Source organism: Panthera onca, chromosome A1, assembly GCF_046562875.1.
Source record: "Panthera onca isolate mPanOnc1 chromosome A1, mPanOnc1 haplotype 2, whole genome shotgun sequence".
In the NCBI taxonomy this organism is placed as follows: domain Eukaryota; kingdom Metazoa; phylum Chordata; class Mammalia; order Carnivora; family Felidae; genus Panthera; species Panthera onca.
In genome coordinates, this window is record NC_138339.1 from 82028125 (window position 1) to 82050165 (window position 22041).

Sequence of the window (22041 nt, forward strand, 5' to 3'; positions counted from 1 at the left end):
ATCTCAATGGCTACAAGTCTTCACATCTCTTAAAGACTTCCCTGTAAAGATAGAAGTTGGGGAATGTCCCACAATAATCCTAACGATATGCCCAGTATCACCTTGAGCCAGTTAAACCAAGTTAGATTATTATAAATGTTTGTTCTGTCCACTTGAAAATAAGGGAACAATAACATGTAATTATAGTTAGACCTTTAAAAAATAAGATTAGAAAGGGAGAAATTTCACTATTTGTCAATCAAAATTGTGTTTATATTGTTTTGTTTCTGTTTCCAACTCTGTGTAATAGCCTATGAGAGAGCCTTGTCTGTTGTTGAATCAGAGCAGGACAAAGCGCATATCTTGACAGCTCTAGCAATAACAGAGTATAAACAAGGAAAAATGGATGTAGCCAAGACATTGCTATTTAAATGGTATGTATGGTTGACATCAACACTTCATGAGACCAGATACTTAAACATTGGATTAAAAATTGGAATAATGTAAAATGAGGCTTTTAATGTTGGATCTTTTTGGTGAACAAAAAAGATGGGACTGAACCAGTTGTGAACTGAAAATCATAGGTGGAGCTAGAGATCATGGCTTAATTCTTAGCTCTGGATCCATCCAGTCCTTCAAAAGCATCCTGTACTCTCTGTGTATTATTTTTTTGTTTAAAAGAGTAATCGAGGGGCTCCTGGGCCTCGGTTAAGCTTCCACTTCAACTCAGGCCATGATCTCACGCTTCGGGAGTTCGAGCCCCACCCACATCGGCCTCTCTGCTGACAGCTCAGAGCCTGGAGCCTGCTTCAGATTCTGTGTCTCCCTCTCTCTTGCCCCTCCCCCTCTCACACTCTTTCTCTCTCTCAAAAATGTTTATGTTTATAAAAAAAAAAAAGAGTAATTGATCACTTGATCTAATAAGATGTTAAATCTTTAATGAAGGCATTTCTAACTGGCTTTTTTTTGTTGGCCTCTTTGGTCCCCAAAGAGATTTCTTTCTCTTTCAAGTTAACCTGATAAAATAAAATTCATTTAAAATTAAAACTTAAAAAAAAAAATCATAGCAGGGGTGCCTGGGTGGCTCAGTTGGTTAAGTGTCTTAGCTCTTGATTTCAGCTCAGATTGTGATCTCATGATCATGAGTTCGAGCCCTGCATCAGGCTTCTGCTGAGTATGGAGCCTGCTTGGTATTCTCTCTCTCCCTCTGTCTTGCCTCGTCCGTGTTCACACTCTCTCTCCCTCTTTGTCTCAAAATAAATAAATATTTTAAAAAAGTAAATAATAAATAAAAATAGAAAAATTATATCAATATATTGTACCTATTTCTATATTTTTGGAATAAATTAATAAAATAACAGCCTATGGTATCTATGGTTATTTACATGGTTATATGGTTAATTATCTAAAACTCAAACCACAAAACGCTATTTGTACTTGTTTCTAAAACTTAGATATAATGAACAGAAAAGAAATTTGGCTGTTGCACTGTGGAAAGCTCTTGGTATTTTTAATGCTTTAGACATTCAGGGAAATTGCTGTCCCTAGAAGCCAAGGAATCTGTTTTATGTTTATCTTAAATTTGAACTTAGTTTGGTGAATCTTTAAGTAAATTGCTTTTTTACTAAATGTTAAATATGTTTTAATACTTAGAGACTAGTGTACTTTGGCTAATAGTTAAAAATGTTTACAGCTCTATCTTAAAGGAACCAACCACAGAAAGCCTTCAAGCCTTGTGTGCTCTAGGATTGACAATGCAGGATCCTACACTGTCAAAAGCGGCACTTAATGAATTACTGAAGCACATCAAACAGAAAGACAGTAATTATCACAAGTGCCTTCTTTCTTCAGCAATTTATGCACTGCAAGGCCGCAGTGTGGCAGTGCAGAGACAAGCATCTAAAGCTGTTCACAGGTAAGTTCTGTGCTTGTGAACTTGGAATAACTATACTTGATGAGCTGATCTTTGACACTGGGAATATAAATATAAATGTAAAATCAGGTAAACATATGTATTTGGAAACCAGAACGTGGTTTTATGAAACTGCACTTAGGAGCAGTTACCTGTTAGTCAGGTAACTAACTATACACATTATTTCGTCTATAAATTTTTTTTTTTAATTCAGTTGATAAGGAGATAAGAGAACAGAAATTTTGCACTTACTCAGGTTAAGTCCTGAACCTCATTTTAATACAGAAGCCCTTGTTTATTCTTTCATTTATTTATTTTTGCCCTTATTTATGCTTAAGCTTGTGGTATTGCCCATTTGTTATCTGATACTGCCCACTTTGATGGTCTTAGGAATTTTTTGGCCACTCAAACATTCATTAATGTCTTCAAAATTTAGAAAATAGAAAGCTGTTATTACTAGTAACAGTAGTTATTTGTTTTATTTTCGGTAGTGAAGTGTTGTAAATGTAGTTTGTTTTTCCTTCCACAATTTTCATCTCCTTGTGTTTTCCTTGAACACAACATATTAAATTTCCTTAGCTTTTCTTAATCTCATGGCTTTGTAATCATCGTATTACTGATTTTTCCCTCTTATTTTCATAAGGACTCTTGATGTATATAGGAGATATGTTTTCTAAAAATTAAGGCGCTTTCATTCACACATAGACAATTAATATGAACTTGTTTTAGAGGTCGACAAGATTTTGAACTTAGGTACTAAGTAAAATGTTGGTTACTTTTACTTTTTGTGGTTAAAGTGTCTCCCATCTCTAAGCCTTCTGCTTTTGATTATCCCTGTAGTAACCCAGCTGATCCTGCTCTTTGGTCTCTGTTGTCCCGAGTAGTTGCTCAGTATACTCACCGAAGTGCAAAGGTGAGTAGTGTTCTAAATTCTGGCAAAAAGATAAAATAATTTGCGATGTAGTGAATAATATAATTTTTTAAAGTATTAGCATTATCATTCTGGGAAACAACGAATACAGCCAGATTTTCCATTAGTCATTCAACAAGCAGTACACTGAGTTTTTTTCATGCACTATTGTACTAGTTCTGGCAGGCATTATGAAAGATACAAAGAAGTAGGTGGACTTTTTAATACCTACAAACTATGTTAATGGCTATGTAGTTAGGTTATGTTTATAATGTTGCTATTTAGGGAGAATTAACTATTGTGTTTCTGAATCCCAGAAGATGGTTTTATCTAAAAGTTCCTTAAAGATAAGAAATTAAGAATGAGAGGGGCGACTGGGTGACTCAGTTGGTTAAGCGTCTGACTTCGGCTTGGGTCATGGCCTCCCGGTTCATGGGTTCATGCCCTGCATTGGGGTCTGCGCTGGCACCGTGGAACCTGCTTCGAATCCTCTGTATCCCTCTCTCTCTGCCCCTCCCCTGCTCACACTTGCTCTCTCTCTCTCAAAAATAAATAAACATTAAAAAAAAGACCTAAAAGGGGCGCCTGGGTGGCTCAGTCGGTTAAGCGTCCGACTTCAGCTCAGGTCACGATCTCATGGTCTGCGAGTTTGAGCCCTGCATCGGGCTCTGGGCTGATGGCTCAGAGCCTGGATCCTGCTTCCCATTCTGTGTTTCCCTCTCTCTCTGCCCCTCCCCCGTTCATGCTGTGTCTCTCTGTTTCAAAAATAAATAAATGTTAAAACAAATTTAAAAAAAAAAAAAAAGACCTAAAAAAAAGAAATTAAGAGCTGGAACATTGGTAATGTCTAAAATCTAAAAATGTGAATCACAACATGAAGTTATTCTTTTTTTTTTTTTTAATTTAAGTTTATTTATTTTGAGAGAGAGAGAGAGAGAGAGAGAGAGAGAACATGTGAGTCAGGGAGGGACAGAGAGAGGGGGAGAGAGAATCCCATGCAGGCTCTATGCTGTCACAGGGCTCAAACTCATGAACTGTGAGATCATGACCTGAGCTGAAACAAAGAGTTGAATGTTTAACCAACTGAACTACCCAGGCACCCCAAAGTCATTGATGTTCTATGAAAGGAATTATATATTATATTTTAGTTCATAATAACCAGATATTTTTAGGAGTCTATAAACTATTTTGTTAACTTCTGTGGTTACTAAGCCCTTTCAGAGTTACTTAACTGGTTGGTAAACATAATGGTAGTAGCTAATATATTTTGAACCTTATTACATCTAATAATTCCACTGTCTGGAGTGTGTGGGGGTCTGCTTTTATTTTTTATTCCTACTGGTTTTCACACATGGTAGTACAAAGAACCTAGAACATCATCATTATTACTAGAATAAAGTACTTATTATGTGCCAATTACTGTATATATTTTGTCCTTTAATCCCAACAATCATATGAAGTAGCTCCAATTAATGTCCATTTTATAGAGGACACATGAGATGTAGATATTAAATAACTTGTGCAAAATCACAGTCTTTGTGGTGATGGATCATCCCAGATCTAACTCCTGAATCCTCCTTCTACTTTCTGTGTTTCTTTTTTTCTTTTTAATTTCCTTTTTAAAATTTTTATTTATTTTGAGAGAGATAAAGAGAGCAAATGGAGGAAAGGCACAGAGAGAGGGAGACAGAATACCAAGCAGGCTTCATGCTGTTAGCGCAGAGCCCAACGTGGGACTCAAACTGACAAACTGTGAGATTATGACCTGAGAGCCAAAATCAAGAGTTGGACGCCCAACTGACTGAGCCACCCAGGCACCCCTGTGTTGTTTTCTTTTTTTTTTTCCTCTTTTATTTTTTTTACATTTATTCATTTTTGAGAGACAGAGAGGCAGAGCAGAAGCGGGGCAGGGGCAGAGAGAGAGGAAGACACAGAATCTGAAGCAGCTCCAGGCTCCAAGCTGTCAGCACAGAAGCCGACACAGGGCTCAAACTCAGAAACTGAGATCATGACCTAAGCTGAAGTAGGATGCACAACCGACTGAACCACCCAGGCACCCCTGTTTTCTTTTTAATCCATCTTCTATTTGTTTTATGTTGACATATTTTTTAAAGTTTGTTTTTAGTGTTCTTTATGTGGTAAATGTGATGTGCAAAACATTTCTGATACTCCAATTCCAATATAAAATGAAGAGAACAGTATACTTCTGAAATAAAATAAAATCATTCTTATAATTCACTTTTTTTTTCCAGGTAAAATGTCTGGTTGAATTTTTAAAAATTAAGGATTTCAAATTGACTTTACAAAAACTATGATATATATATTTTTCTCATTTTTAGTATTGAGTTGATTATTGAATCAGTGATTAGTTTCAGGCTCTCTGAACTTTGGCTATTCATTTTACTAGGGACTACAGAAATTTTTAAAATACTAATATTTCCGTGGAGTAAAACCATGTTAATCTTAAAATCACTTTTGAGATTCTATGTCTCTTTCAATCTAATCACAATTGTTAGAAAACACGTACTTGTGGTTAGTATAAAATTATGTAACTTTTAGTATTTTAAAAGAGCAGAGTTGAGATCATTCTAGTAGAAAAGATTTTCTTTCATAAAAATACTTAACTTGTCTCTTCATGCAGTAGTAAATTGATACTTCTGGAGTTTGGAAGTTGTAAATATGATAAAACTGAACTTTTCAAATGATTTAATGGAAAGAATTTATCAGTCTTAATTTTTACTACTTGTGAAAGTTTATCTAAATAATTATTTTCTATTATAGGGAGGTGCTGTTGCAGGAAATGTGGCTCATATTTTGGACTCAAATCATGGAAAGGTTAGTTTTCCCCAGTACAAAGGAAATGTCCTACTTATTAAATAATATTATTGGTAAACAATAACAATTTTTCTCCCTAAGTTTAAGAGGTTACATTGTACCCAATAGAGGCCTGCTTTTAGCCAGTTTGAAAGTCACTGAGCTATAAAGATAATTTGTTAACCCTCTTCTTTTCTCTTATGCAGAAGGCGTTACTGTATACTGCGGTAAATCAGTTAGCTATGGGAAGCAGTTCAGCAGAAGCTGAAAAAAATATTGCACTAAAGACCATTCAGAAAGCAGCTCTTCTTTCTCCAGGTGAATATAATATAATCCATTTCATTAATTCAAATTTTGTTGGTCTTGCATTTGCGGCTTATGGGTACAAAGTTTGTATTTTCATGAAATAAAAGGGAATTTTAAGAAAATAAGGTTTTGCATATTATTTGATTATCTACATTTGGCTGTTGATAATTAAGTGGTAATAAATTCTTGAAACAGGCTGAATGGAATATCTGCATAAGGATACTTTATTATCCTTGATTGAAAATCTGAATTCTGTATTTTCATGGAATAGTTTTATTTCTGTTTTGCATCTGTCTGGTTTAATGAGGTTTACCTATAGCTGCTAAATTATTTAATGAACATGTTTAGTCATTTTAATTATCTTTATGGGTAGTTAGCTCCTTGAGGAGTGGAGGTGTGTTCTGTGGTAATGTTGGAATGCCAAGGTGATGGCCTCACCTGAGCAGCTCTTTTTGTGTCATGTGTATACCATTGATCACACTGAGGGAGTATATACGACTGCATCAGCATACTTGCATTATCACTGCTGGAGAAATGCCCCAGAGCACTGGAATACCTGTGGGCTTATGAAGCGTATTTTTACTAATATTATTTTTAATATGACATGTAGCATTAAATAATTTATTCCCGCAGAGCACTTCAAACATTTGTTAGATCGGAATAGTTTTGCTTTTGGCTGGGGAGTGTTAGGAAACAAATTGTACAAAATAAGTCCAATGTTGTCTTCACGATAAATGATAAAGATCCTAACTAAATGGCTAAATATCTAGTAATTCAGAGATTATTTTATAAAACAAGTAAACAGACCAATATCTTATTGCTTATTCCTTGTTTCATTTACGTAATAGAACAAAAAGAGACCCTAAACATTTCAATTTGTTTTTGTTGTACATTGGATAAGTTTTTGATTTTTAGAGGTGTTTTCATGGAAGTATTGGATTAAAAAAAAAAAAAAAGGCAGGGGGTGCCTGGTGGCTCAGTTAGTTAAGCATCTAACTCTGGATTTTGGCTCAGGTCATGATCTCAGCATTCATGAGTTTGAGCCCTGTGTGAGGCTCTGTGCTAACAGTGTGGAGCCTCGTTGGGATTCTCTCTCTCCTCTTGTCTTTCTGCCCCTCTCCTGCTTGCGTTTTCTTTTTCTCTCTCTTTCAAAGTCAATAAATTTAAAAAAAAAATTGGATATAATTACTCTCAAGGATTTTTACTGTGAATCTAGTATGATAAAAGATCTGTTAGGTTTTGATTGTATGAGGGGCATTAAATGTTAAAAAGGTGATGTTGCCCACATAAGGTCTTCTGTAATGATCTTACTTTCCCATATTATCTGGAGAAATATATACTCAAAGATGCTTAAAACAGAGCCTGAGTGATGAAGATGAATGCCTGTCTGAGACTTGGTTTTGGAGTCCAATAAAAGTAAATGTAATTGTAGTTATGGGTAGTAGCATATACCTAGTCCTTGTAGTTGAATAAAGTATAGTTTTGACAGATGGTATTCAAAGGAATCTTTTTAGAAATTTAAATATAATTCCAAGAATTTAGAATCAAATTTTTAAAAATCCAATTTCTGCTAGATTATTGCTTCTGTGATATTAAAAGATATTTTTAACAAACTATATTTAAAAAATTTGAGGCACCTGGGAGGCTCAGTTGGTTAAGTGCCGACTTTGGCTCAAGTGATGATCTCATGGTTCATGGGTTCAAGCCCTGCATTGAGCTCTCTGCTGACAGGTCAGAGCCTGGAGACTGCTTCAGATTCTGTGTCTCCCTATCTCTCTGCCCCTCCCCCTTCTCGTGCTCTGTCTTCTCTCTCAAAAATAAATAAACATTAAAAAAATTAAAAAATTGAGGTTTGTAATAAATATATTTTATGCTATCACTTTATTTCATAGGGAATTTGAAGTTGCTGAATAGTCTGGAAGACTAAATGAAAACAGCAGTTCTTTTGAAATGTGACAGAAGAAATTGCTGCCAACTAATGTCCATCTCCTCCCTCCTGTAATCTAAACTATAGAATACCCTAAGATCTCTAAGGGACTTCTTCACTTAATCTTAGAAATATGTCAATGTTCAGAAATTATTAACTAACTGGAATTTAAATAAAAATTTGAAACTACAAAAAAAAAAAAATCAGAAATTGAGTCTACCTCAGTTGGAACTTTAGATTTTAGACCTGATGACACCCGAGCCATCATCCAGTTCATTTGTTTTATAGAAAAATGAGTCCTGAAGGGAAAGCTGGCAGAGTTAATTAATGTCATTGTTAGACATAAAACCCAGATCTAAGAGTCATGTGCCTTTCATTATACATTAATCAGATCCCATAAGTTCTGAAGGATGGTTCCCATTTCCTTATTCTAGAATTTGATTATATCTTTTGTTATTTAAAATAAAGTAGTCATTATTTCAGGCAGGAATTATTTTATAATATGGTGGTATGCATTTAATTTTTTTGTAAAAATTTTTTATGTGCCTAAGATTTCTAATGATTCTTATACTATTATAGCAGTAATACTGATCCTCTATAAATGAAGTAGAGAAACATTTCAGACATTTGATAGGGGATATATATTAGATGGAGCAGTTAGATAAAAAATATAAAATTGAAGCTAAAATTTTTGTTTAAATGACACTCTTTTTAGCTAGCACCCCTTGTGGGATTAAAAAAAAAAAAAATTTTTTTTAACCGTAGAGGGACTAACATACAGGCCATGCAAATATTAACCTGCAAAATATGACTTATAAAATAAAAAGCAAAAAATAAAAACTCTTCTAAAGTTCCAAGTTCTTTTTCACCTTGTCTTCACAACTGCCTTTCTTAAAAAGAGGCATCTGTCTGCATAATCTCTATTATTACCACCTCAGTCTCAGTCCACTGCTTCCCCCTCTCCCCAGAAGAAGCTATCATGGTGTGAAGGAAGGAAGGAAAGATCAAATCGATGAAGGGATATATAATCATAGAATTCCTTCATTTGGAATGATAAAATGGCTTTCACGATTGGCTGTTAGAACATATGTAAATGGAGTTATCTTGAGCTTTTCCTTTGACTCAGACTTTTCTTAAAAACTGAGAAAGAGTGTTATCTTGCTTTTCCTATGATTGAACCTTTAATACAGAGATTGAATGATAAACATAAATGTCTCTTTGAGACTTGTCCTTGGTGTCCAATGAAAGTGAATATAATTGACTTTTTTTTTTGTTGGTTTCAGTAGTAGAATTTAGTGAATCATCACTTACATGTAACCCAACAGTGCTCATCACAAGTGCCCTCCTTAATGCCCATCACCCGTTTAGCCCATTCCCCCACCCACCTCCCCTCCAGTAACCCTTTTATTTTCTCTATAGTTGAGTCTCTTATGGTTTACCTCCCTCTCTGTTTTTATCTTATTCTTCTTTTCCACAATAGAACAGTACTCTAGGCAGCTGAGCTAATCAGCCATGGAAGAACTTAAGGATGTTTCTCATCCTTTGCTGTATTTTGAAAAAAAAAAAGCAAATCTTGAAGAATGAATGTAGTAATATGTCTTCTGAAAAGAAGTATAGTTTTCCTTTAAGAAAATGATTTTTTTTCTAGAGATATAATTTATTTTATTTTCAGTTTAATTTTTTGGTATTTATAAACTCCTACTCTCATTTTTGGTAGCTTTTCAGCAATATGTTGATATTAACAAGCCTTCTAACATATTTCCTGTGTTTAGGTGACCCTGCCGTCTGGGCTGGGCTAATGGCAGCCTGTCATGCTGAAGATAAACTGGCTCTAGTGGACAACACTGAGCCGAAGAGAATGGATTTGTACTTGGCCCTGTTATCTGCTGTTTCTGCTTCAAGTAAGCTTAAACAACCATTTCATACATGATGAATTCGGGGCAAAGTACTCAGAAGGATATTGACAAAAGGTAGTGGGCACACTTAGCCCTACACTAAAGGCTATTATGTTCTCATCAGACAAAGCTTAAAAACAAGCCTTGAAAAGATGAAATCATTTTCAAGGGGCTTAACTTCCTACAGAACAAGGCCCAAGAACATTACAGAAATACAAAAATGTTCAGCCTTCAACAAGGTAAAATTAACAATGTCTGGTGTCCAGTTAAAAACAGAATAGGCATGCAAAGAGGTAGAAAAATACCACCCATAGTGAGATAAATCACTCAATAGAAACAGATCCACAGGTGACATGATAGAAGTCTCTTTAAAACGTAATTGTTCAAAGCACACATTACAACAATAGCCCAAAGGATAAAAGGGGAAAATGGAAGTATTCTGTTATAAAATTACATTGTAAGTGAAGTGGTATAATATTACTTAAAGGTGGACTGTGACAGGTTAAAGATGAATACTTTAAAATTTAAAGTAGACACTAAATAGAGTTATAGTTAATAAGCCACCAAAGTAGATAAAATGAAATCATAAAAAATAATCCAAAGAAGAGGAAAAGAGAACAAAGATCAGATAAGACAAATAGAAAACAACACATTAGTTAAACCCAACCATATCGGTAGTCAAGTTAAATACCCTAATTAAAAGGCAGAGATTGTCAGATTGATAAAAAAGCAAGAGCCAACTATATACTGCCTAAAAGAAGAATAGATAAAATATAAATTTATATTTAAACATAAAGATGAAAATAGCCTAAAAAGTGAAAGGATGAAAAAAGATATTCCATGTCAACACTAATCAAAAACAGGTGAGGGGCACCTGGGTGGCTGAGTCAGTTAAGCATCTGACTTTAGCTCAGGTTATTATCTCACAGTTCTGGAGTTCAAGCCCTGCATTGGGCTCTGTGCTGACAGCTCAGAACCTGGAGCCTGCTTTGGATGCTATGTCTGCTTCTCTCTCTGCCCCTCTCCCACTCATGTGCGCTCACTCTCTCTCTCTCTCTCTCAAAAAAGAATAAACATTAAAAAAAAAAAAAGAAAGTTGAAATGGCACTGCTAATTTCAGGCAAATTAGATTTCAGAGCAAGGGATATTGCCAATGATACAGAAGGCCATTTCATAATGGAATCAGTTCATCAAGAGAACATAACAAGTCTAAGCATTTAAGCACTAAGTAGCAGAGCTTCAAAGTACAAAAAAATCTGCATTATATTTCACAATAAGATGGGTAGAAAAAATTAAAACTTACGGAAAAATGTACGAAGCAAAAACTTACAGAACTGAAAGGGATAGACAAATCCACAATTATAACTAGAGATTTAGTAATCTTTTGATAATTGACAGAACAATTGGACAAAAAAATCTGTAAAGATATAATAAAGACTTGAACAACACTGTCAACTAACTTGACCTAATTGGCCTTTGTGGAATACTCGAATAACAGCAGAAGGCCTATTGTCAAATGCTTGCAGAGCATTTACCCAAATCTTAAATGGGCCATGAAACAGGTCTAAATAAATTTAAAGGGCTTCAAATCATGTATAAAGCATATTGTCTTAATACAATGGAATTAAATTAAAAACAAGTAACAGAAAAATATCTGGAAAATTCTCAAATATTTAGAAACTAAATAAATACTTTTAAATAATCCAGTTCAAAGAATAAGCTAGAAGGGAAGTGAGAAAATATTTTGAACTGAGTGAAAAGGGAAAAACAGCCTTTCAAAGTATTAAAAGCACTGCTTACAGAGAAATGTGTAGCATCAAATGTCTATATTAAAGCCTTCAAATCAGTGATCTCATCTTCTCCTTAAGAACTAGAAAATGGAAGATGAAATTATACCCAAAGTAAGCAGAAGAAAAGAAGTAATAAATAGTAGCGATCAGTGAAATAGAAAATTAACAAAAGTGAAAACTTGTTCTTTGAGAAGATCAATAGAATTAATAAACCTCTAGCCAGACATCAGGGATAAAAAACAGTACCCCTGTCAGAAATGAAAGAGGGTACATCACTATAGCTATTTAAAGGCTAATAGGATCTTATGAACAAGTTTACACCATTAAATTTGGCAACTTAGAAATGGACAAATTCTTTGAAAGACACAAAACTCACTTCGGAAGAAATAAATAAACTGAATAGCTTTATATCTATTAAAGATACTGAATTTATAGTTCTAAATCTCCCCACAAAGAAAACTCCAGGACCCAATGTCTTCACTGATGAATTCTACCAACCATTTAAGGAAGAAATAATGCCAGTTCTATACAAATCCTTCCAAGTAATTTAAAACTTTGGTAACTTTTTTCTATATGGCCAACATTACCCTGACACCAAAACCAGGCAAAGACTTCAATAAGGATACTGCAGAACTACGGTGCAAAAATTCATAACACACTGTATCAATTCAAATGCAACAACACATAGAAAAGATGATACATCATGATCACCTGGGGTTTATCTTGGGAACGCAAAGTCACTTTAACATTTGAAAATGCATGTAATTTACCATGTTAACAGTTGTGAACGTGCCAGACAAAGGGGTCTATACTTTATGATTCTATTTGTATGAAAGTTTAGAAGATGCAGACTGATCTATTGTGACTGAAAAGAATTAGCGGTTGCCTGGGGACAGAGGGTGAGAGGAGACGTAGGTAGGGGAACAGAAGTGATTACAGAGTAGTAGGAAGAAACTTTTCATGATGGTGACTATGTTCATTATCTTGATTTTAGTGATGGTTCATGGATAGACGCCCATGTCAAAAGTCTTCAGAATGTACTGTTTGAATACATACATTTGTGTAATTTACCATACATCAATTATATCACGATAAATATTTAATTTTTTACAGTGAATTATTTTTAATTTTGCTGTAGATAGTGTTTTTTGTTTTTTGTTTGTTTTGTTTTGTTTTGTTTTTATGTAAGTCACAAGTCTATAAAGTTTTAAGTTACTCAGCCACAAACATTCCTACCATGAAACTCTTCAGAAACCTGTCACGTGTCAGGATAGTTTATGGTATTTCGGTAGTACATGTAAGTTTAAAAAATTATAGATGCATGGTAAGTCTAATTGTAATACTTCTTAGCAACTAATTACTCCTTTGGGAAAATGTTATAAATCGCAGAGCAAAGTAACACTGACATTTTTGTTCACAGTTAGAGACAAAGAATTCCTTGAAAATTATAACCAATCTCTTGAAAAGTGGTCTCTCTCCCAAGCTGTCACTGGTCTAACAGACACAGGAAGACTAGCTGAAGCTGAAGGCCTCTGCACAAAGGTATTATTATTATTATGAAATTGAGCATTGAGATTTGTGGATTCTTATCCTACTTGGAAAATGACATTAAAAATAGAGTGCACATTATTTAAAAGGCATATGGTGATGGTGTGATGATAGTAATGATTATAATTACCCAACATTTATTGCGTACTTACTATAAGCTGGTCAGTACATTTAGCAGTTTGTATTTGAACTTCACAATGATGTATGACATGGATGTTTATTATTATCTCCTTTTTATAAATGAGTAAACTAAAGCTTAGAGAGGGTAAGCGATTTACACAAGAGTTTGCAGCTAGAAATTGATTGAGTTGCCATTTGAACTCACATTTGTTTGATTCTAGGACTCAAGGACTTAACAGGTCTTTGGGAAGGCAGTACCATTATGGAAGCAGTATTTTCCTTTGATTTCTGGTTACTGCCTTCAGAATGCTATATTTTCCAGCATCTCTGTATTTTTCCAAAGTTCTGAACCACATAGAATGACTATGAGGATTAAGTGGGTGATTGGAGCTACTCATTAGTCACCTTTTACAAACCTGGATTGTGGGCTCTGTGAGTAAATCCTTAGCACCTTGCCAGCACATAGTAGGGGTTCAATAAATTTCTATTGAATGAATGAATCCATTTCATAAAGCTATTTAGAAATAATTTAATGGATAAGGACAGTTTTAAACATCTTATCCTGACGTTTTCCTGAAAACATCTTTTTTTGTAATTGCTTACCAGGAAGATTTTATTTTCTTTAGAAATGTGTTTTGTTTTGTTTTTGTTTTTGAAAGAAAGATCAATATAAATTTTACAGAGAAGGAAGAATGGATCTTTGAAGATCCCTTTGGTGTTTTAATTCTCTGAAAAAGCAGAGTAATAAATTTTCTCTTTTATTTAAGAAATTTCATCTATATTCAGGACAGATTAGTATTATGCAGTGAGTGTTTAACAAGCAACTGACAGTTGGTATGTTCTGTTTGACAGAATAAGGGATACTTTTATGATTTTTTTCTTGTCATTCTTTTGTTCCAATCTCTTACTTAGAAGAAAGCAATCACATACATTTAAGACTATAACTTAATTAATAAGAAATAGAGAAGCATGAGATTGAAGAACAAGCAATAAAGAAATGTTTAAAACAATAGTGGAAGGCTTGTTTAGAGAACTTTCTTTAACTTCTCCCCCGTACAGATATATATAGGAAAGGAGATGCATATACATGTATATAATTATGTATGTGTGTGTTTTCATGTACTAATAATGGCTTAGGGAAATGGATAAATGGGTCATTTTTCTTACAATGTGTAGGAAGTCTTTGCCTAGAGAAGGGCATCCAGTGAATATCTTTGTGAAGAGGTTGAAAAAGGAAAACATTTATAGCTCTTTTCTTCTTATATGGTCTAGTTTCTTCCAATAAGGCATTGTTTTAGCCTTCACTGTTAATATTATGTTTTCTTGGTTCAGCTATTTACATTCAGAACTTAAGTTTTTCAGGATATCACTTGAGAATAAAACAAGTCAAAGGGAAACTAAATCTTAAATAAATGACTTATAAACTACAATTATAGCATTACCAATTTCAAAGTTTATTTAAATGTGGAGTTTTATATGTTCATCGTTCTATTTATTTTACTTTTGCAGTTATTTTTTTAATAAGAAAAAGGTTAAATTCAGATTTTTTCCCAACATTAAGAATAGCTTAATTGCTGTTTTAACATTCAAGAATCTGTGTGATATATTTGTATTTGGGGTTTAATTTTTAGAATTTAAAAAGTAACCCTGATCAGCCAGCTGTTATCTTACTTTTGAGACAAGTTCAGTGTAAACCACTCCTGGATTCACAAAACCCTCTCCCAGATGCTGTACTTGAAGAGCTGCAGAAAACAGTCATGTCCAATTCAACTTCTGTTCCAGCGTGGCAGGTAAATTCTCTCCATTCTTACAATGAGTCCTGAATTAGGATACTTCGTGATACTAGATGAGGTTAGGCGGTATGCTCCATTTTGTTTATCTTGCCTTTAAAAGTCACCATATATGTTTCGTTTTCAATAACTGAAGCATGCTGTATTGGGATTTAGGAGACTAAGCAAGTTTAATACTAATTTAGGATCTGCAGCTACACTGCTTCAAAGGTTTTTAAATTGTCGATTATGAATTTCCTCAATTTAAAACAATGTTGAAAATACTGCCTTTTACATAGGGTTGATGTAACACACTAAAGAAGTGTTTCAAACATTTTGTCATAATGGTGCTAACTCCACCTTTAGGGAGGATGTATGTGTTTTTTTTCTAGCTACCTTATAGGTAACCTATATCCAGGATTTTAATGGGTGTTTAGTGCCTTTTGAAGTAGTTATGGATGCTTGAATGAACAGACTATCCTTTTAGCTGGCTCTGGTTATCTACAGTGACAAACACATAATGATCACTATATACTTTATTCTTATCGATATTAAAACACAAGAAAACATGTAATTACTTTATTCAGTGTATTATAGTTTCCTCTCTGCTCCAGAGAAAGTATCAAAGGGGCTTTTTGATACTGATTTTACAGAAGCTTATTTTTTACTGTAATTTCTTGCTCATTTTGATGTTTCATTATAACACCTTTTTGATGTCCCTGCTTAAAAAGATTATCCTGTGGCATACAGTAGTTGGACTATGCAAGCTAAGCCTACTTTTTATTCTAATTATTGGAGAAAGGTGGTGCTTTTTTCCCCTCTTCTAAAGTTTGCCATATGAGAATTAAGATACTTTAATTCTAAGGTCAGATGGATAGTAATGATTTCATATTCTTCATCAAGACTTCATATGCTTGTCAAACTAAAAAGGAAAAATTAAAAGATAAATTACATAGTATGTAGAGTCTTACGAGATAGAGTGTGTCTTCTTTTATGATATAATTCACAAAGAATAGAGTATGAAAATCTTATAAGTACCATTCATTACATTTTTACTTACCTATATACCTATTTAGCCACCACCTATACCATGATACAGAATATTGTCAATAACCTGGTTGCCTCCCCCTGCCTCTCTCTTTGATTTCCCCCACCTCAAATAAAAAGGAGAACCACTATTCTGACTTCTGTCACTTCTCTCTAGTCTTTCTGCTTTTTGAACATCACATAAACAGACTCTTGTTTTGTGTGTGGTTACTTTCATTCAGCATCAAGTCTTTGGGACTCATTTAGTTGTTTCACGTAGCTGTAGTTTTTTTCCGTTTCATCTTATGAATATATTATAAAATGTATCTCTTTTAAAGTTGATGGACATTTGGATTATTAACAAGTTTTGGCTATCATGGTTAATGCTGCTATGTCCATCCTTAGATATGTCTTTTGGTGGGTGATAAGGGATATGTATGTTTACTCTAGTAGATCCTATCAAACAGTTTTCTAAACCACTAACAACTTTTGAGCATTCCAATTGCTGGTATTGCTAGACATGGTTATTATTTCCCCTTTTCAGTAGATAAGTAGATAATAGTATCTTGTGATAGTTTTAACTTGACTTTGCCTGAATCATGATGTTGAGCCACTTTTCATAAACTTAATGAACCTTTGGATATCCTCTTTATAAAATGCTTTTTTTTTTTTTTTTTTTTTTTTTTTCGTGGACTGTTTTTTAATTGATTTTTGGAATTCATTGTAGTTTTTGGATACAAGCACATTTTGCGTATTCATATTACTGCACCTAGTTCCTCATGTCTGTACCTTGGCTTAACACTCTGTTAATATTATTTTTTGATGAATAGTTCTTAATTTTAATTAAGTCTAATTTACCATTTTTTAATGGTTAATGCTTTATTGAAATTTCTATTTAAGAGCGCTTTGCCTCCTTTAAGCTCCTGAAGATATTTTTCTCTTTTCTTTCAGACATTTTTGTTTTACTTTTCACATATTAGGTATATGATCCGTACAGGATTAATTTTTGTTGATGTTGCAGAGTCAAAGTTCTTTTTTTCCCAGATGTATATCTTACTGTCCCCGCATCATTCCTTGAAAAGACCATTCTGACCCCACAGAACTGTAGTGATGGTTTTACATGAATTAGGTGACTGTATATGTGGGTCCCTATTCTTTTCCATTCATCTACTTGTTTATTCTTGCTTACAGCTTTACAATTAGTTTTGATGTGTGGAGCTAATAGTAAGACCTCTGACTTTTTCTCCTTCAAGTGTCTCAGGTCATTTAGGTTTTTTGCATTTACATGTAGATTGTCAGTTACCCTGCTTTCTTACTGCCCCCCCACCCCCCCACCCCAAACAAAAGCCCTGCTAGGATCTTGATTGGAATTACATGAATCTGTAATTTAATTGGGGGAGGATTGATAAAGTAATACTACTGAATTTCTCTATCCACAAATGTGGTATATTCCTCAAATTATTTAAGTTCTAAATTTCTCTCGGTAGTGTTTTACAGTTTTCAGTGTAGAGTCTCTTACATTTTTGTGTTAAATTTATTTCTAGGTAGTTCATGTTTTTTGTTCTATTACAAATGGTATTTTTGTCTTGTATGTTAGCTCCAAACACTTAGAAATGCAGTGATATTTATATGTTGACCATCAGCAACCTTGCTGAATTCACTTATTCTTTTGAAATGATTTTGGGTTTTCTGTAAACATAATTAAGTCATTTCTGTGAGTAGTAAAGTTTTACTTTTTCTTTCCAATATATTTATATTGATTTTTTTTCTTGCTGTATTGCATTGTTTAGAACCTTGAATAACAATATTAAATAGAAGTGGTGGTAAAATAAGTGAACGTTCTTATTTTCAACCTCACATAGAAAACATTTACTGTTTCCCAATTATGATATTTACTGCAAGTTTTTATAGATATATTTATCAGATCAAGGAAGTCTTCTATTCTAAATTGATAAAAGATTTTTTATTTTTTTCATGAATGGATGTTGAATTTTAACAGATCTTGTGAGGGGCATCTGTTAGAATGGTTCTTTTTTTATTATTCTGCTAATGTGGACTGTGTTGACTTTTAAATGCTCAACTAACCTTGCATTCTTAGTAGAAATCTTACTTGGCTTTCCTGGCTATGATGTATTACTCCTTTTATATATTGCTGGAGTTGATTTGTTAATGTCTTTTTAGAGAATTTTTAATACCTATATTTAGGAGAGAATGGCTTGTTATTTTTCATTCTTATGAGGTCTCTGTTAGGTTTTGGCATCTATGTTGTTAATTCTCCTTTATTTTCTGAAAGAGTTTGTATGAGAGTGACATTTATTTCTTTAATGTTTGGAAGAATTCACCATTGAAGCCACTTGGGCTAAGGATTTTTTTTTTTTTTTAATTGCTGGTTAAATTTCTTTTCACTTCTTTAGCATTCATGAGCTACAGGAAATTTGTCCAGCACATCTCAATTTCATGTTTATTGGCATAAAGTTGTTCATGATATCCTCTTTAATGTATCATGGGGCCACCTGAGCGGCTCAGTTTGTTAAGCTGACTTTGGCTCAGGTCATGATCTTGTGGTTCGTGAGTTTGAGCCCCATGTTGGGCTCTGTGCTGACGACTCAGAGCCTGGAGCCTGCATCGGGTTCTGTGTCTCCCTTTCTCTTTCTGCCCCTTCCCTGCTCTCTCACACTCTGTCTCTCTCACAAAAATAAATAAACATTAAAAAAATTTTTTTTGTTCACTGTTTATATAATCTGTAGTGCTTTTTTTCCATTTTCATTCTTACATTGGTAATTTGTGTTTTCTGAATTTTTTCTTGATAAGCAATTTTGTTAACTTGTCAAAGAACCAACTTTTTGGTTTGCTTTTCTTCATTATATTTTCTTTACATATTATTGATTTCTTTTATTTTTTATTTTGTTTACGTTCTTTGCATTTTGGGTTTTTTTTTTTTTTTTTTTTTTTTTTTTACCTAGCTTCTTGACAGAGAAACTTACAGATTTTCTGTCTTTCTCCAATATATATATGCATCCCCCAGGATTTTATGTAGTGTTTTCATTGTCATTTATTTGAATATGTTTTCTAATTTCCATTGGGATTTCTTCTTTGATCCATGTTTTTTTCTGAAGCATGTTGCAAAATTTCTAATATGGGAGAGGATGAATTTTTTAGTTATTTCTCTGTTACTGTTTAATTTCACTTAATCAGTAAACTGTATGATTTTAGTTCTTCAGTTATATGGTTGGATTTGGTAAATATTGCATACACATTGTCACTTAATGTATATACTGTGGTAACTGAATGTAGTCTTCTCAATATGTCACTTAAGTTGAGCTAATTATGTTTAAATCTTCTATATCCTTATTGAACGTTTTGTGTTTCTTTAACCATTTCTAAGATAGGTGTATTAAAAATCTCCAACTTTGATTCTGCATTTGACTATTTTTTTCATTTCTGTCAACTTTTGCTGCATAAAATCTATGTTATTAGGTAAATACAAATGTAGGAGTGTTATATCTTCCAATTAATTGATTCTTATTATGAAACAGCCCCCTTTGTCTCTAATATTTCTTGTCTTAAAGTCTACTTTATTAATACAGCTATACAGACTTCTTTTTGATTAGCATTTACATGATATGTCTGTTTTCATAGTCCATTTTGATTTTGTTCTTGACTTGCCATCTCAGAAAACTCTTTAAGACTGTCAAGTCAGGGGCACCTGGGTGGCTTAGTTGGTTAAAGCATCCGACTCTTGATTTCTTATCAAGTCATGATCTCATGGTTCTTGAGATTAAGCTGCACATTGGGCTCTGTGATGACAGCATGGAGCCAGCTTGGGATTCTCTCTTTCCCTTTCTCCTTGCCCTTCCCCTGCTCACACTCTCTCTTTCTCTGTCTCAAAATAAGTAGATACGCATTTATATAAAAAAAAACGACTTTCCAGTGATGTGGCTAGTAAGCTCTTGCTGATAGAATGGGCAAGATGGCTACTCCTTTCTTGACCTGTGATTTTTGTTTTTTGGGGGCACAAAATTTAGCAATAATGAAATAAAAAATTAACTTTATCAATGTGTATTGACTTTGTTGGAAGTAGAGTAGCAGGCTATGTACTAAATTGAAATCTTTTTGGTTCTTTTCTCTTTATGTTCCTCAGTGGCTGGCACACGTGTATCAGTGCCAAGGAATGATGGGTGCTGCAGAGATGTGTTATAGAAAGAGTCTACAAGTAGCATCCCAACAGGGCAGTTGGAGTGGGAAGCTGTCAAGTCTGCTGAGACTAGCTCTACTTGCTTTAAAAGCCTGCATGGTAAGATCATGTTATAATCATGAAAAATTGATTCATTTATTTTTAAGATGATCGTGCTTTCTCTCAAGTTCCTGTTGTTTTGTCACATTCTCGTGAGGCCTCCTTATAGACTTTGTATTTGGACTTTTGATGGAAATAATAGCAATGTAAATCCATAGACTAAACAGAACAGTGTCATTGTTTGGGGAAGAAAAGAAACAAAGATTGAAATTAAAAAGTTGAAATAAGGCAGAATATACATTTTTATTTCTTGTTGGTAAGTTAGAATTAACCCAGCTACTCATCTGTGACAAAGGTGGCAATAATTAACATTTCAGCCCTTTCTCAGTTCAATTTAACATTCTGTAAGAGGGATTTCTAGTAAGTTTTGATTTGACATCAGATTTTTGATACAAAGATAGGTACATTAATCTGTAAGTCTTCTATACTAGTATGGAAAACTCCTTAGATATATGTTTAAGTGTGTGTGTGCTTTGGGGGGAAAACTGCAGAAGAGTGTATATGATATCCTAGTTGAGTGTATGTATGTGTGATACATATATTTAAGAATATATATGTCTAAATATGTTGTGTTTGTGTGCACCTGCTTATGGGTACATAGAAAGATATAAAAATATATAAAAAGAAAATTAATGAGGGGCATCTGGGTGACTCAGTTGGTTAAGCATTTGAGTCTTGATTTTGACTCAGGTCATGATCCCAATGTCAAAGGATCCAGCCCCACATGGGGCTCTGCACTGAGCATGGAGCTTGCTTATGATTCTCTCTCCCCCTCCCCCCTCTGCCCCTCTCCATCCCTAGCTCTCTAGCTGTCTAAAATAAAAAAATAAATAAAATAATAATTAAAAAAAGAAAGTTAATGACAGTTACTTTGGAGAATAGCACTGGGGATTTTTAAAGGATAATAGAGAAGACGTTTTCATTTTATATCCTTTGATAGTATTTGAATTTTTATCATATAATGTTGTTTCTGTAATTAAAAGATAAACTGCCATTCTTTGTTTTACATGGTTAGAAGAAATTGTCCTAGATAGGCCTGAATTAATTCATGCTTTTGTCATAGCAATCCATTGCCAATGTTATTTGCTTGCTTTAACTAAGCTTTCTGATAAAGATATATAAGGATTAGGAAATGTTTTCAGCTTTGGTGAGATGACTACAGAGCACATTTAAGAGCTCCTTAGGTCGGTGGCCATGTTTTGTTCATCTTTGCATCCTTGCTTTACCACCCTGCCTTGTATATGTACATAGGAGCTCTTCAATAAATGGTTTTTGAATGAATGTGTACATAATAATGGTTGTCAAATTTGTGCTGATTTGGGTGGAAAAAAATGGTGGTTAAGGATAATTGTAGACCATCAAATATTTTGTTTTGTTACATATTTATATTTAACAAATATCTTTGTGACATTGATAGCTGTGTGCTATGGAAGCCACACATAGTACCTATAAGTCTCTTGTATATGTGAACTGGAAAAGTAGAAATTCTTTTAGTCTAACATTATTTGTTAGTTAATAAATGTTTTTATTGGGGGGAGGATGTTTTTTTTTGCCTGTTCTTAATGCTGGGAAATTAAATCGGACCTGGAATAAAACAATAGGAATAACAATAGCAAACATTATAGCACTTAGCCTGTGCTAGATACTGTTATAGTGATTTACACATATTAGTTTATTTAATATTTACAATAATCCTGTTTTACAGTTGAGGAAATTAGTGTGCAGTTTAGTAATACCCAAATACACCCTAT

The 22041-nt window shown here is 33.8% G+C and overlaps 1 protein-coding gene across 5 annotated transcripts in view; it reads left to right on the forward strand.

Moving 5' to 3' along the window:
* The window catches only part of SKIC3 (SKI3 subunit of superkiller complex), a 161550-nt gene that overhangs the window by 127256 nt on the left and 12253 nt on the right, over nt 1-22041 (forward strand). For all 5 annotated transcript variants that reach the window (XM_081796447.1, XM_081796450.1, XM_060635342.3 and 2 more), the window contains 9 exons: nt 290-413; nt 1673-1894; nt 2732-2804; nt 5583-5636; nt 5822-5933; nt 9621-9749; nt 12954-13075; nt 14833-14991; nt 20138-20290. In XM_081796447.1, coding sequence (XP_081652573.1) covers nt 290-413; nt 1673-1894; nt 2732-2804; nt 5583-5636; nt 5822-5933; nt 9621-9749; nt 12954-13075; nt 14833-14991; nt 20138-20290 — 1148 coding nt within the window. The remainder of the gene's footprint in view (nt 1-289; nt 414-1672; nt 1895-2731; nt 2805-5582; nt 5637-5821; nt 5934-9620; nt 9750-12953; nt 13076-14832; nt 14992-20137; nt 20291-22041) is intronic.